Raw genomic sequence first — 16,128 nt, forward strand, 5'->3', positions numbered from 1 at the left:
TCAAATTTAATTAGATAATGGAGATGATTTAGGGAAATGATGGGATTTGGAGAGATTCTCTCTCAACATAATAGGGAAGTTCCTGATAGGAGGGACTAATTAGGAAGTGGAGAGAATTAATAGGATTTTAATTTTCTCCTTGAGTCAATCCCAATGAGACAATTCAAAAAGAGAAAACATTCAAGAGAACCTCTATCATTCTTCTTGAACAGAAGAGTGCTCCAAGAGAGGGATTGGCTTGAGAGGAGAAAGAAAATAGTGAACAACCAAGAGAATAAAAAAAGGAGGAAACTTAGTGCTTGCACGTTGGTCTTGCAAGAATAGCTCCAATAGTTCCAGACAACAATTACTTAAGGATGTGATTGCAAGAGAGGATTACACAGTCTTTGTCAAAACAAGGGAGCCTCAACGATTTACACAGGTTCCATCACCCACCAGATCAAACTCATGGTCATGGCTTCTAGAGGAGGTAAAAAGTTATATATATATATATATATATATATATATATATTAGTGCTACAAGTTTACAATTTGCCTCAATTCCGCTTGTTCCATAACTGTAGCTCACTAATTTGGAAAACAATTCAAGAGTTGGAGAAAAAAGAAAGAAATGACATTTTTTTTCCATAAATGAAGCTTCCTGTTACTGGGGATTGAACCAGGCCATCACACTCACTCAGGAAGCATTAACGAATTCGCTGACAAATTTTTTCAGTCTTCTAGATATCCTCGCAGCTCCAAAACCATGCATGGACTCTCCAATCTACACGAAAGAGAGCTTAAATATATTAGTTAAATTGCAAAAATTAATCACTCAGACTCAGTCACACAGTCACACTCTTCTGTTTTATCAAATCAAACCGACAAAATACAGAAAGAAAAGCGAGGTACAGAGATTTTAACTACCTCGGAATGCACTGTGTGGAAAATCATGTCATCGATTATGGAAAAATTGGCATTAACAATCTGAGCTCCTTCTTCATGAAGCAGACGTACAACCTCATAGAACATGAATTGCTGGTCCAGCCCACTGGTCAGAACCACATGTAAAGCAGAACCCATATCGTGAATCTCAATGTGGGGTGACTTCACCCCCACCATCATTCCACTACTTATGCTTCTACTTAATTTGTTTATTCCCATTAAATTCTCTTTCTTCTCTTTCATTCTTTCCAATTTCCGCTGCAACTTCTTTATATAATTTGCAGCTTCATTTAGTTGATCCGGCAACGACATAGTCTCCTGCAAGGCCACTAAAGATCATTTCCACATATTGAAAGAAACATAGAGAAAGAGAGAGAGGGAGGGAGGGAGGGGGAGATTATTTTTCATCCTTGTGCACACAAAGCAATAAGAGAGAGAGAGAGAGAGAGAACCTTAGAACTGTGGTTTGGGATAAGAGAATTGAGTTCAGAGTAGAGGTTCTTCATGTGATTTCTCCTGTTTCTCTCTACAGTCTTGCGATCGGTTTTGGAAGAAGCATTTGGGTGGCTTTCCATCTCTTAGGCTGTGAATTGTTTTAACAACAGAAAGGTAAGAGATTAGAGATGCTAAGAAAAACTTGTGGCCAGCGACGTTACTGTGTCTCTCTGCGGCAGCCACCCCCGGAGCCCTTCTCCTTATATCGGCAGAAGATGAGAAGAAAGCCCCATTAAAGGCGAAAGCAATGAAGCAACAAAAACAATTAGCTAGGCTCCTAAATAAAGTTGTTCTCTCAGACTGAGAGGACCTGAGGCCGGTTGTGGGTTGTGTGAGACCCACATTCAATTTTTTTGACCAGTTGACTTGTAGAATAATAATACTGTAGTGGCCAGCGACGTTACTGTGTCTCTCTGCGGCAGCCACCCCCGGAGCCCTTCTCCTTATATCGGCAGAAGATGAGAAGAAAGCCCCATTAAAGGCGAAAGCAATGAAGCAACAAAAACAATTAGCTAGGCTCCTAAATAAAGTTGTTCTCTCAGACTGAGAGGACCTGAGGCCGGTTGTGGGTTGTGTGAGACCCACATTCAATTTTTTTGACCAGTTGACTTGTAGAATAATAATACTGTAAGAATTTTGGCCATCCATTAGAATTAGAGCTACTTTCCATGTATTTTCTAAGACGTACGTAACCGACCACAATTTTGGATTAACAAATTAATCCCAAAACAAGAAAAACAAAAAAACCCAATTGACTGATCAATTTATTCTGCCTGATACAACAATTTCATCGTCACTATGTATTATCTTGTTTTTATTTTCTGTCAGTTTCAAAAACAAAAAAAAAAACAGTTGGTTTCAAAATAAATTGTTTTTTAAAAGCAAAACATAGAAAACGTGTACTTGATTATATATGTTTTTTATTTTTTCTTTTGTTTTTAAAACTGAAACCAAAAACATCATCTAATTATGTAATATCATGTTTCTTAAATTATATAATTTCTATACTATAAAATTTATTTTTATTTTTTCTTGTTTTAAAAAACACCATGTTTTCTACTTTTGAAAACAAAAGTAATAATGAATACGAGTAGGGTCATTTGTCAGAAAATTAGGAGACTTAAAAAACTAAAAAAACAAAAGTAATGAATACAATATATATGCTTGGACTTGATCATTCAGCTTAGCCGGGGTAGTTTCAAGAATCAGGTGTTTTGTGTTATCAAGGAATACAATATTTTAATAATATAATAAAGCTCCATTGATGGTTCAAAGTGTCTTAATCGTGGTCTACACAGATATTTCCATTGTTATATGCTTCACTGGGCTTTGCTAATAAGCTTATGACTACATAGAACCTTGACATGATATTATAAGCTGATTTGTAATAGGAACAGACATCCATGTTGGAGTACCATCTCATTTCACATGCAAATATTCATGTACAAAATCCAAAAAATAAATATAAACATGTATATTAGAGAATAAAAATCTTTAATGGTTTTTTACAATGTTTTCGAACTGTTTTGATCGGATCATTCGGCCTGAGAATCATTCAGGCAATTGGTTTCATTTTATCCTAAATGTGATTTTAATTAATCAATGATTCATTGGCTCGGGGTGGTTAAATCATTGATCCATTCAATGTTTTTTAGTTGTTTTTTATTCTAATTATCTTTTTTATTTTTTATTTGTCAGAATAGGTTGTTAATTCAAACCGAACTGGTGGTCAGAACGGTTCCAGTTTTAGGTCGATTTTCTAAACATTGGTTTTTTTAAGTTAGTATTAGAGCTTGTTTGACTAAATGGTCTGGTGTTTGATCTTTTTTGCCTCATTATATATAATTAAATTTTAACATAAAGTATGAATTGATTTGTATTAATTCACACTTTAGAGAATAAAAACCTATTCATAGATCTCACATAACAGCTTTAAATTTTTTAGATTGAACGGTTCTTTCATCAGAATGTAATCTTTGATATTATAAGGTTATTCTTGGTTTGATAGAAAATAAAAAAGTTGAGAAAGGGTTTCTAACACAAACAATTTGTGCAAATCCAACCTTTTCTCAATTATATATTTATTTCTTATTTTTCATATCAAACCAAACATAGCCCAAGAGATTAGTAAAAGAATCCATATCTAGTGAATTAAGCCTTGCAAGACAGGCCACCTTTACGTGATTAATCAACTAATTAATTGTCATTAATGTGATTAGTGTGAGAAATGCTTTAATTAAGAGTGGGTCCCTCAGGTACAGTGTCCTTGGAATAATTGGTACACGAAAATTATTTAAATATATTAACATGGAAAACGAGTGATCTCTGGTAGATGTTGGTGTGCTATCAACGGTTGTGGGTGGGTCCCTCACGAATCAATGGTTGGTTTATCCAATAAATTATTAAATAATAGGTCTATCTCATGGAGGTAAGGCACGTGTATGATGTATCAATTGGTTGGACTTAGACAGGTCTAAACCGTTTGAGACGTGGCCATATATATATAAGCTTTTCTGTCTCCCCGGAGGCAATAGACAACCCACTTAAAGTCAGGCCAAGGAACCCTGATTACAATTTCCTATATTAATAATTTTTCTTTCAAAAGTTGGGAAATAACCAATGGCTTTAGCCTTCTAATTGTAGCCAGGGGTGGAGTCAAGTATATTGGTGGGCCCTTAGCCTTTTTAAACTTTTTATTAAGATTATTATTTATTAGGGGTGCTCACGGTTCGGTTATCTGAATCGTGGGGAGTTTTTTGGATCGAACCAGTAGTATTGGTTTTTGAAAAACTGGTAATTGGAATCGAACCAAAATCAATAGGTTAATCGGTTGATCGATTCGGTTAATTGACGATTTGGTTCATCGATTTTTTTGAATTTATAATATTTATTATAAAAATATATAAATATATAATAAAATATTATATTTAAATAATAAATAATAGATAACATATTATAAATATATATATTACAGAAACATTTAGCTAATGAACAGCCCTAAATTTGCCTAAGTCAAATTTAAACTAGCACAAATCACATTGAGAAGCTTACAATGAAAAGAATTGATGATAAAGATGAAGATCTTCGCAACTTCCTATTTTGTCGTAAACACTAAGAAAAATATAAAGTAATATGTATTTTATGCCTTAACCAGCTCTTTTTCAGCCATAGCTTTTTTGAGGGATAAGGTTTTTTGCGTCACCCAGATGAGATCAGCAATCTAGATCATGCCAGAAAGACGTGATATTGAAAAAAAACTTACAATCAATCAACGGTATCATAAAAGTAGTAACTAGTCAAATGATTTTTCATCAAAAAAATAAAATTATGAAAATATTGATACAAGCAGTGGGACCGACCATTCTATGTTAAAGGTAATGATCATCCTTTAAAGTAGTTTAGTGATGTCTGTGAAGTTGCTATGAACTGTGCTATCTAAGTAGTAGATCTCAATTAGTAGAGCGACCATGGAGGTGGTGGTGCAGGGTAGTTCGACTTTAGTCAGGGCAAAGCCTATTCGAGTAGTTTTTATTGCCTTATCTCCATATATGGAAAAGATATGATATCTAAAAAATAACTGTCCAATAAATTAGAATCATAAAAGTGGTGGCGAATAAGATGTCTTTTTATCATTTTTATGTTTTCTTAATTGAAATATATATATATATATATATATATATTTATTTATATATATAACAACCAACCCAACATGTAAGTATATATATGTAGCTCGCCATTACTGGAATTACAATGGAGACCTTAAATATAGTCTACATAGAGAAATCCCAGCCAAAAAAGACGGAGCAATTAAATTAAATAAGGCGATGAGAGATATCTGAGGCCCTAGATCAACCGAGACACTTTTGTAATAGCACAATGACACTTTATCAAAATGATGCAAAGCTCACACACTTACGATGAGTACAAGAGGCCATCCAAGACTTGTTATAGGCATGAAATGCCTTTTAGGACTAGGACCTATGATGAGCACAAAGTGCTATCCAAGACCTATGATGGGTATGAAATGATATCACAGGTTTGTGATAGACCTATTACACTACCAACACCCTGTGATTAGCATAGAATAGTAGCACATGCCGTGATGAACAATAGATAAAGCCCAACGAGCTGTGACTTGCGCTTCTTTTGGTCACAACGAGCTGTGACAAGATGCCTTGAGGATGATTAATGAGACATTCGAACACGTCAACCAAACCAAGATATTGTCCTTAACGCATGGCCATGAGAGAACCCATAAAGAGATGTAGCCAACACATGATATGCAAGAATTCTCAAGAAAAATGAAACTTTATTCCTAGAGGATCTCGCTGGACATGTGGCGAAACCCCAATGGTATTCGTTTGATAGACAATATAAAAACAAAGATCTCCTTTCCTAATAGGGAACGTCTTATTTTAAACTCTTCTCCTTATAGCCTTTGGATCTTCTCTATAAAAAGAAAGAAGAGACAAGCCGCGGGATACGGGAATTCTAAGAATTCATCGGCCAAAGCCCCTTAACCTACTCTTCCCCAGAAAATTAAGCTTACATACAATCTTAACCCAAGACCAATCCCATCTTTTTCCTTCAAGGGGATCAATCTACATCGCCTTACCACCACACTTGCACAATCCACCCATTTCCACCTCTCTAACTATGTTCATTAGGTGATGTATTAGACATTTTTAAATGCCTAAGTTACTCTTTTGAATGAAATTGCCTTGTATTTGCCATTTCTATGGTTACATCAACCCAATCCAGCAAAACAATTTTCTTCCTGTTCAAGCAAAAATCATCCAAAGGGATAAGTTGAAATTTTGAAAATGTATAATAACGCTAAGTTAGAATTTTAAGGTCTGTTTGGTTCGCAATCGGAATTGGAATCGAAATCCTCTGGAATCGGAATCGGAATGGCCTATTCCCATAATATGTTTGGTTCAGATAGTAACAGGAATAGGAACTAAAATCAGCAGGAATGATATTTCATTCCCAAGGGAGGGGTAGGGAATGGCTATTCCCTCAAATGGGGAATGCCATTCCAACAGGAATAGAAATGGGATTCCGATTCTGCCCAACCAAATAGATGGAATCGGAATAGCCCACTCCAATTCCAATTTTAAACCCCTATTCCCATGAACCAAACGGGGCCTTAGATATTTATTAAAAGGTAGATAAATGATGCACAAAGGATTAATGCCCTGTTTGTATTTCCTCCACTTTTCTCTAATACTTCAGCTCAATCTATTACTGATGTCTCAACACATAACCATTTATACAGTTTTGGATTTGAGTGGCACTGGATTGTGAATAAAGAAGAAGCCATGGCAAACAATTGTGTAGGGGAGAAGAGATAACTTTTCCTACCATCACCGTCGCAGAACAAATTTGAGACCCCATTGAATTTTGAACATGATAGTGTTCTAATCAAGGAGTTTTTATGATTCAATCCAGGCAATCGATTTGATGTGATATTTTGTCTTTTTTATCTTATCAAATATTGACTTATTCAAAATTCACTAGGGTCTTGGAAATGTTTTCGAACTGCCATTAATCTTAACGGTTTGACCATTTAGCTTAATCCAAGCACTTGATTCTGTTTTACCCCAAACCTGGTCCCTGAGCAAAAATTGTTGAATTGGTCAATGATCCATTGATCTGGACAATCGAATTATTAACCTTGTTCAGGTCATGGCTAAGCTGGTCCAAAGAGACACGTGGCCACCCATTCAGAGCCCGATCAGCCCAGCCACGTCGGCGTAGCTCGGCCAGCTCCGCAGCACACATTCATTTTGTGGCCTAGGCCAGGCTACGCTATTACTGTGGCCCCCCTTCTTATCCTCTTAGCCACGTCAGGTACACGTCACGCTGATGAGCATAACTACAGATAAGGAGGAGTAAGGAAGACAACTCTGTTGGGGAATAGGACTCTGTCCCAAATACCTCGGCGACCAACCTCATCCCAACAACCTTGGAAGCATAATTCGACCAGGACACGGACCTTCAGCTATAAAGAGGTACTCCATGCTCAAGGCAAAGGACCCCAACTTCTGAGACCCATACTGCTGTTCTACCCGGACTAGCATCCCTATGGCTTGGCCCGGCCATCCATTACCTCCTACTGACTTGAGCATCGGAGTACCTACCCGGGGTTAACTCCTCGAGCCTCTGACTTCTCCTTTCTTGATCAAAGGTCTTGAAGCGTGGCCTCATTCTTGTAGCTCGGCACCGCCCTATTGGCAATGACTATCTAGTTGCTCTTCTCAGTTCGTGCACCACCTCAGAACATCAGATTGGCGCCATCTATGGGAAACATACAAAAAACCTTTCTCGAAAATCTTCCTTCCTCACCATGTTGCCAAGAAAGCCATCAAGATGACCAAGAACCAGTCCGAACGATCAACAGGCTGATCCCTATCTCGAGAATCTTGACATCGTAGCCCTCCGCATCAAGAAATTCCATAGCATGCCTTTGGTCTCTCTTTATCTATTCCCTCCAGTTAGCGCGACTAAGACATGCAGACACGACGCTCACCTAGCAGCAATAAACCCAATTCCCTCTGCTTCATGGGGAACCAGATAAGGGTGAATACGGTTCCGTTTGAGCATCACCATTCCTAATGTATCAGACATGCTACAATTGAGCCTCGAGGTCTATATAAGAGTGACCCCTTCATGGGGAGCCAAATGTATGCTCACTATTTGGCTTACACTCTATTGCTCTAACTTCCTACTCATTCATTCTCAAGTATTACCTCACCAACTTGGTACTTATAACTATAATTTTCAAAACCAGACCATATTGGACGGTCGGATCGGAAAAACCGGGAATCGATCACCTGACCGGTTCCCGTTTTCCCCCAAAACCGCTTTTTTCTCCAAAACCATTGATTTTGGTCAACAAACCACTGAACCGGCTAGTTAACCGTTCGAACGGTTTTGACCGTTTTTTAATTTTTTTTTTATTTCTTTTTGTCAAAACGGGCTGACTGTTTGGGTCAAACGGTTGGACCTTTCGAATCGGTAATCGGACCCCTGACCGGTTCGTTTTTAAAAACTATGCTTATAACAGTCAAAGTCCATTCCCAAGTCATCCCCCGAGCCCCTTGATGTCCCTTTCCTTGCAAATCTAGCAGCCAACCTAATATGCTGAGCTCCAAGTTGTCACTACCAGCAAGGATTCAGCATGTTTTCACACTCATTAAAAACTCTCATGTGTTGTCAAGTACCACCTCATTGTTTTATCATTTTTATGGTACTGGTTGATTGGTTATAAATTTTTTTTGATATCATGTGTTGGCATTTTGTCAAGAAATTGGTGGAAAATGATCTTATGTTTAGGGGTGGCGTACTAACCTAACTCATTTCACCCGCCCAATCCATCCCCTTTCAAAGGCGGATCATTACAGGTTGAATAACGCATTAGGGTCAGTATAGGTTGGGTTGAGGGTGCCATTGGGTCCTAAAGGGTCAAGGTCAATTGGGTCAAAACAATCAAACGAAACCTCTCTATTCTAGGGGATGTTTGGAACCATGGCCGTTTTTCAAAAAAATGGTGCCATGTTGGATCCACATAGGCATTTCAACAAATGCCCATGTATCTCATTGTTTGGTTCAGCCGATATTAAAAAATCAGGCATGCCTCGAAAATCAGGACCCCACCGATGCATGAAACACCAAATTTCGGCATTTCATGCATTGGTGAACTGTTTCCCCCAATAGTTGACTGATGTGTATCCTATGTGTCAACACATACATGAAAAACGGTGATGAAAATCACCTTACCAAACAACATAGTGTTGCTCACTACCTACGTGGCAGAAGCGTTTTTTTGTGAAAAATGGGTCTTGGAAGTATGGGCATTTTTTCTTGAAAATCAGTCCCAAAAAGTGCCCATGCTTCCAAACACCATCCTAGTGTTCCGCCAGTTGCCATTGTTGAGTCATCTTAAAGTTGTTACTGTTTCTCTATCCCATCATTATAGAAAAGCTTCAACCCCATTTTTCTTGCTATTGTGGCAAGATTTGATGGTATGCAATGACGTCCGTCACCACCAAAAGATCTTGCTACCTCTGGCCGATGGAGCTTGTCTCCTATGTTCTTTCTTTCGCCCTCTCAAATGTCAACAAACCATTTTTTATTTGGAGAATGACGATTCAACCCAGTGTCAGAATTCATAGGCCCAAAATACAGTTGGGGTGGGTGCTAGTTCGGAATTGATGCCAATTCACGAGCGGGCACTGGGGTATACAGTGGGGGTTTTTGGCATTTTGAATGTTTATAGGTTTGCAGTAGAATTCAAAAATCTACATTGGGCCTGTCGATACTTTTCCTTTTTTTATTTTCTTCTTCCACCAATGACACTTGTAGCACATATCACTTGTCATGGGATCCTTGGTGTCACGGGGTTAATCGTTGAGGCCTCGTGCGGCACTCGAATGGGGCGAGTAAGCCTAAGCAGCAAAGCAAACACACAAAAAAGGCAACAAGATGGCATACGAATTAGCAAAAAGCTATTTGTATTGCATTAATAGATGGCAAGCACAAGCACACAGTTCAGTGTCGAGGGGATCTCGTGCTTAACCTTTACACGCTACTGATTCACTCGACTACCTACCTCCCCTCAAAGAGTACGTTAAGCTTTTGAGAGAGTGACATAAGAAAACATCAAAAGAGTGGAAAATCATACTAAGTAATTACAATAACGCCATTGGCGGTCCCCTCTTACAAGATACATATATAGCTCACCCATGACACACATGATTACACCATGAAGGCACGCTGTAGGCACTCTAATGGCACGACAGTAGGTGCTTGATGGCGCGGTGAAGGAGTCACTTGTGACAGTCTCCCCCACTCAATTCGATCTACATCCTCGAAGATCGGCTTCGGTTGGTCCCTTAGAGTCACTGATGCGGAAGGAAGGTTCTTCTGCTGTTCCATGAACCGGCTGTCGTCCAAGGCCGAGGTGTATATTTTGGTGGCATGGTTGGGTTGGCTTGTTTTGTTGGGGTTTCCTATGGCTAAGTCATTTCTTGGCGAACTCAAGGTATGTTAGTGGCTGATTCAGCTTGACTATGGGGAAGGTTTTGGCCAAAGGGTCAAAATGGTATTTTGGATTGTTGGGGTGTTGGTTCCCATGAATTTTTACCCAAGAGTGACTCACAGGGCTACTACGGGATTTAGCTTGAGGGATAGTGCGATAGTGGTCCTTAAATGGCTTGGGTGGCACTCGCTCTCCCCGGTGGCTGTGCTAGTAGATATTGGCAAAATAGGACATGGCCTTGGATCTTCTGTTGGGCCCATCATTTACAGGCATATGAGGCTTTTGCTACAGATGTGGCTTATGCTGATGTCCTTGCTGTTGTGGCATTCATTGTCTTCTTGTTGGAGTTGGCACGATCTCGTCTGGTAGTAGTGTCATTGGTTGCTGCTACCAAGTCCTTTGATGTCTCTTGATGTTGGGTTAAATGTTGGAGCTGAAGGGTTGAGACTTGTTTCTTCTGGGTGTCAACTAAAACAACCATTTCGACCATACAGGGTGACGGCTCGTCCATGATCAGCAAGACGTTTAGATGAGATGTTGGTGCAGCTCTTGCCTGTGTCAAAAAGTCCATGCCCAAGACAACATTAAAGTCATCCATGGGTACAATAGAGAGATCAATCTCCTTGTCCCAAGTGCCGACTCGAAGCCTTACTCGACGAGACATGCCTTCAATGGGTTTTGCACCTATGTTAACAGCTTTGAGCTAGCCAGGCTCTTTTGAAATGGCCAAGTCAAGTCTTTTGGCCTCTACAGTGGAGATAAAATTGTGAGTGGCCCCTGTGTCAAGTAGGGCCTTGGTTGGCCTCCCGCCAAGGCATATGTCAACATACCTTAGTCCTCTCTTGACTGAGGCGCCTAGGACAAAGATCTTCGGTTATAAAAAAACCATATTGTTGTTTTGCCCGGACCAACATCCCTATAGCTTGGCCTGGCCATCCATCCGTTTTCCCCCAAAACCGTTGATTTTGGTCAGCAAACCACTGAACCGGCTGGTTAACTGTTCGAATGGTTTTGACCGTTTTTCAAATTTTTTAATTTTTTTTAAATCTTTTTTTTGTTAGAATGGGCCAGCCGTTCGAACCGGTAACCAGATTCCTAACCGGTTCGATCACCAATTCTTTTTTAAAAACCATGATAAAAATATAAGGTTTTGCACTCTACAAATTTGTATTTCTTCTCTTTCTAAACTGAATCTTAGGGGAGAAATGGAATTTAGGTATAATTTCGAGGGTTCAAGATAAGATGTGCCCATCCGTGATAGCATCAAACGTTTTCTTTTTCTCTTTACTTTTATTTTTTATTTTTTAATTTTGTTTGTTTCCCCGTGCCCTGTCGGGTCTTGAGAGAAGGTTTCTTTTATTTATTCTTTTGAGGAAAGAAACATTGGATTCTATAATTGCAGGAATCCATTGCAACCTCAAATGAAACATAGACACACCTAAAAGGGAAATACAAAAAAGCAATTCATGTGTTAGTTTTATTTGCATTGTGGCCGTGCTCAATTGCTCAAGCTTCATTTGATATAATAGTTTTGGCTGGTTATAACGAAGACTTGGGATCAAATCCTATTATAATTATATAGTCCGACTCTAGAATGATCGATCATCTCAACTATTAGAAACAATGAATTATAATAAGATTAGAGCAACAGTAATATATCCGACTTGGGATAAAAGCCAAATATAGTTATGTGGGTTTTATCCCACATCTCTAGCGTGGAGGGATGCCAAATGATCAATATCGCAATTGATCAAAATTAGAGCAATGGTTTTATGTGGGACATGGAGTAAAAGTCGGATATAGTTATTTGGATTTGACCTACACCTCTATTCTATATCATGGAGGGATGTCAAATGACCATCTCAAAATTATACCAATGTCTATGTATTGCTTCTTTAATGGATATTTATATTACCGATACTTGGCTTGGCCTCATGTCAACCTAATTATTCCAAAACTTTACCCCCCCTCTCTCTCTCTTTCTTTTTCTGGTGGCACTCTCTTACTTTGTGTATTAAAAATCATGGGGTGGTTAGTACTTTGATTATTTCACACAAAAAAGAGTCCAGATCAGAGTTTTAGCTCTTTTTTGTTTTATTCATCAAGACAAAAGATATTATGGAGAATGATTGTGACACCCAACTCAGAATTCTTAACGATAAGATGGACCAACTTATAGCCTAATTTTAAATGTACAGCTGGCTCCAACTATAATTTCCCTAATTTACAACTAATCCAAAAGTATAGCTACTTTCTTATCTAGATTGTGAATTAGTGATCCAACTTTTCAAAGAAACCCATGATGTCATAATTAAATAATAAATATTTATGTTTATTTTTAATCATATTGTTATTTTTATTAATTTTCAAATTCTATCTTAATTATAATATATCTAAATTTCAAGTAACTAATACCAAGAAAAATTTCTCACGTGCTTAATTACTAGTTATCTTAAAATACCTTTATTAAGGTGCCATGGGTTGAAGGTGCCATCTGAACAGTGTTTTTTTTCTGTTTTTTCTCTCCACCACCATCCCTGAGAGGCTCGTTTGTACGTGGGGAAAAGAGAGGTAGCGGCCATTTCTCCGGCAAAGATCAATCGGGTCTAATTTACTACAATTGTTTCTTCCATTCTCTCACATAGCCCGAATCTCCACCGCCCACACAAACACCATCGAGGATTTTGAAAGATCAAGATCGTTCAGTTGTTTCTTCCACTCCTAGAGGCAGACTCTGTTTTCTGGCAGCCACTTCTACATGGAAGCTCCAGTTGTTTCTTCCACGAAGCTCATCAGCCAGTTGCCAAAAACTAGAGGATTTGAGATTACATCGGACCCTGAAACCCTGTGATGTAACCGTTTTTGGTCACGTACCATTTTTTGTGATGTATAAATTTTCTGTCTAAGTACCTCATTGTTTAACCCAGTGGTGACGTGCCTTGGTGATGAGCTACTTGGTGGCGAACTCCCTGGGGGAGAACTGCTTGGTGGCGAACTACCCAGTGGTGAGCTCCCTGGTGGAGAGCTACTTGGTGATGAACTGCCGGGTGGCGAACTGCTTGGTGGCGAACTGCCTGGTGGTGCTCCCTGGTGGCGAACTGCCTGGTGGCGAGCTGCCTGGTGGCGAGCTGCCTGGTGGCGAACTACCTAGTGGTGAACTGCCTGGTGGCGAGCTGCCTGGTGGCAAACTGCCTGGTGGCGAACTGCCTGGGGGTGAACTGCCTGGGGGCGAACTCCCTGGTGGCGAACTGCCTGATGGCGAACTGCCTGGTGGTGCTCCCTGGTGGCGAACTGCCTGGGGGTGAACTGCCTGGTGGCGAACTCCCTAGTGGCGAACTGCCTGGGGGCGAATTGCCTGGTGGCGAACTGCCTGGTGGCGAGCTGCCTGGTGGCGAACTGCCTGGTGGCGAGCTGCTTGGTGGCGAACTGCCTGGTGGCGAGCTGACTGGTGGTGAACTGCCTGGTGGTGAACACCCTGGTGGCGAACTGCCTGATGGCGAACTTGTCACTTGACTTGCTCCTAGGCGGTCTGCAACTCAGAGGATGGTGGAGCTCCCTGGTGCAGCGCAACCCGACTACCCTCCGCGTGAGGTGATTTTCTCTCCTTTGTAGACGGCGAGAGCTGAGAGACCTGCGAGAACTGAATCAGAGGACCCGAGGGTATTTTCCCGGCGGGGACTCTCCGATGCCTAAGTTAGCATTCTGATTACAGAGGGGTTACCATCCTTTTTCCTCCCCTCTAGCTTTGGGGGTCGGAGTCCTTATATAGTGGTGCCCTCGCGGGTTAGGTGGGTGAAAAGCCATCAAATGGTAAGACGTCATATCCCGTCAGAACCGGGGTACGGTGATGAACTCCTCGAGGTTGTCAGGCTGGCGCTTGTGCCAGGCGGCCAGGTCGGCGCCTGGGCCAGGTTGTCAGGTTGGCGCCTGTGTCTGTCGGTGGGTCGGTGTCCGGGCCAGGTTGCCAGGCCGATGCCTGTGTCCGGGCCAGGTTGTCAGGTCGGCGCCTGTGTCCGGGCCAGATTGCCAGGTCGGCGCCTGTGTCCGGGCCAGGTTGTCAGGTCGGCGCTTGTGGCAGGCTGATCCGGCCAGGTCGCGCGCAGGCCGCGCCAGGTTGTGCGTAGGCCGCGCGGGCCGCGCCAGGCCGCGTGCAGGCCGCCCGTAGGCCGCGTGCAGGTCGCGCCAGGCCAGCCAGATCGGTGCCCGGGGGGGACACCAACTTGGTAAGTTGTTGCCTGGGTGCTTGCCTAGTTGTCACGAGGTGCCACGTGTCGCAATTTCACTGGAGGGCCAAATCTGCCCTCATCAATTGCCCCCCACTCCCGAGCTGAGAGTAACTCAGCGAAGGGAGTAGATTTCTTTTGGCCCGTAAGTCGACAAGCTAGTAAGTTTTGATCCAATTCCTTAGGCTTTGGGAGCTGCCTGTATGTGGCGAGCTGCTAGTAAGACGAGGGGGTCTCCGCCAGTTCAGTAGTGTAGCCCTTAGGCTCTGGGGCAACTTATAGTTCACTTTTGCTGATTTTGTTCCTGCCGAGGAAGCGACTGGATATTTAGCAATAGTGTTGCTCGTAGGCTTTGGGAGTGACTCGTAGTCTACTCTTCTTTGACTTTTGCTCGTGCCGGAGAGGAGACCGGGCCTTAAGCAGTAATGTGGCCCGTAGGCTTTGGGAGTGACTTGTAGTCTACTCTTTTTTGACTTTCCCGTGTCGGAGAGGCGACCGGGTCTTAAGCAGTAATGTGGCCCGTAGGCTTTTGGGAGTGACTCGTAGTCTACTCTTTTTTGACTTTTGCCCGTGCCGGAGAGGCGACCGGGTCTTAAGCAGTAATGTGGCCCGTAGGCTTTTGGGAGTGACTCGTAGTCTACTCTTTTTTGACTTTTGCCCGTGCTGGAGAGGCGACCGGGTCTTAAGCAGTAATGTGGCCCGTAGGCTTTTGGGAGTGACTTGTAGTCTACTCTTTTTTGACTTTGCCTGTGCCGGAGAGGCGACCGGGTCTTAAGCAGTAATGTGGCCCGTAGGCTTTTGGGAGTGACTCGTAGTCTACTCTTTTTTGACTTTTGCCCGTGCCGTAGAGGCAACCGGGTCTTAAGCAGTAATGTGGCCCGTAGGCTTTTGGGAGTGACTCGTAGTCTACTCTTTTTTGACTTTGCCCATGCCGGAGAGGCGACCGGGTCTTAAGCAGTAATGTGGCCCGTAGGCTTTGCCTGTGAGGTGTCGAGCTATGATTGTGCTGCATCAGCTTCGTAATGCCGGTCCCCCACTCCTACAAGAAGCTACTAGGAGCTCGACCTTCGGGGGCAGTACTACTAACTTTAGGTCGCCAGCTCACACGGGAGCCTTGCAAGGCTCGATCGGTAAGGGCACCTATGTAGTCTATTGGCCGTCAACTCCCGCGGAAGCCATGAAGAGCTCATCTTTGTAGGGGGGACCTTGCGGAGAGGACTGATGAGGCATTATCTGAATTGAAAGTAAGGTTGGTAGAGCTACTTAGTCTGTTAGCTCCCTGCATAGTTTTTGAGTTCATAAAAAATGTAAACTGTAAAGTGATAGCTTCAAAAAAGTGAGGACTTAGCTTTGGTAAGATGAGAACTTAGCTTTTGTAGGATGAGAACTTAGCTTTCCGTAGCGTGTTCCCACAGACGACGCCAATTGATGTAACCGTTTTTG

General features: G+C 41.6%; 1 protein-coding gene across 1 annotated transcript; it reads right to left on the reverse strand.

Moving 5' to 3' along the window:
* Window positions 1-339: 339 nt before the first annotated feature.
* Window positions 340-1,911, reverse strand: LOC104599406 (transcription factor bHLH162-like). The gene is made up of 3 exons (XM_010261923.3): window positions 1,377-1,911; window positions 907-1,242; window positions 340-763 (listed from the first exon to the last, which is right to left on the reverse strand). The coding sequence occupies exons 1-3, from the start codon at window positions 1,497-1,499 to the stop codon at window positions 677-679; spliced, it is 546 nt and encodes a 181-aa protein (XP_010260225.1). The 5' UTR covers window positions 1,500-1,911; the 3' UTR covers window positions 340-676.
* Window positions 1,912-16,128: the final 14,217 nt, after the last annotated feature.

The sequence above is a fragment of the Nelumbo nucifera genome, chromosome 1 (genome assembly GCF_055504915.1).
Source record: "Nelumbo nucifera cultivar China Antique chromosome 1, China Antique-T2T, whole genome shotgun sequence".
In the NCBI taxonomy this organism is placed as follows: Eukaryota; Viridiplantae; Streptophyta; class Magnoliopsida; order Proteales; family Nelumbonaceae; genus Nelumbo; species Nelumbo nucifera.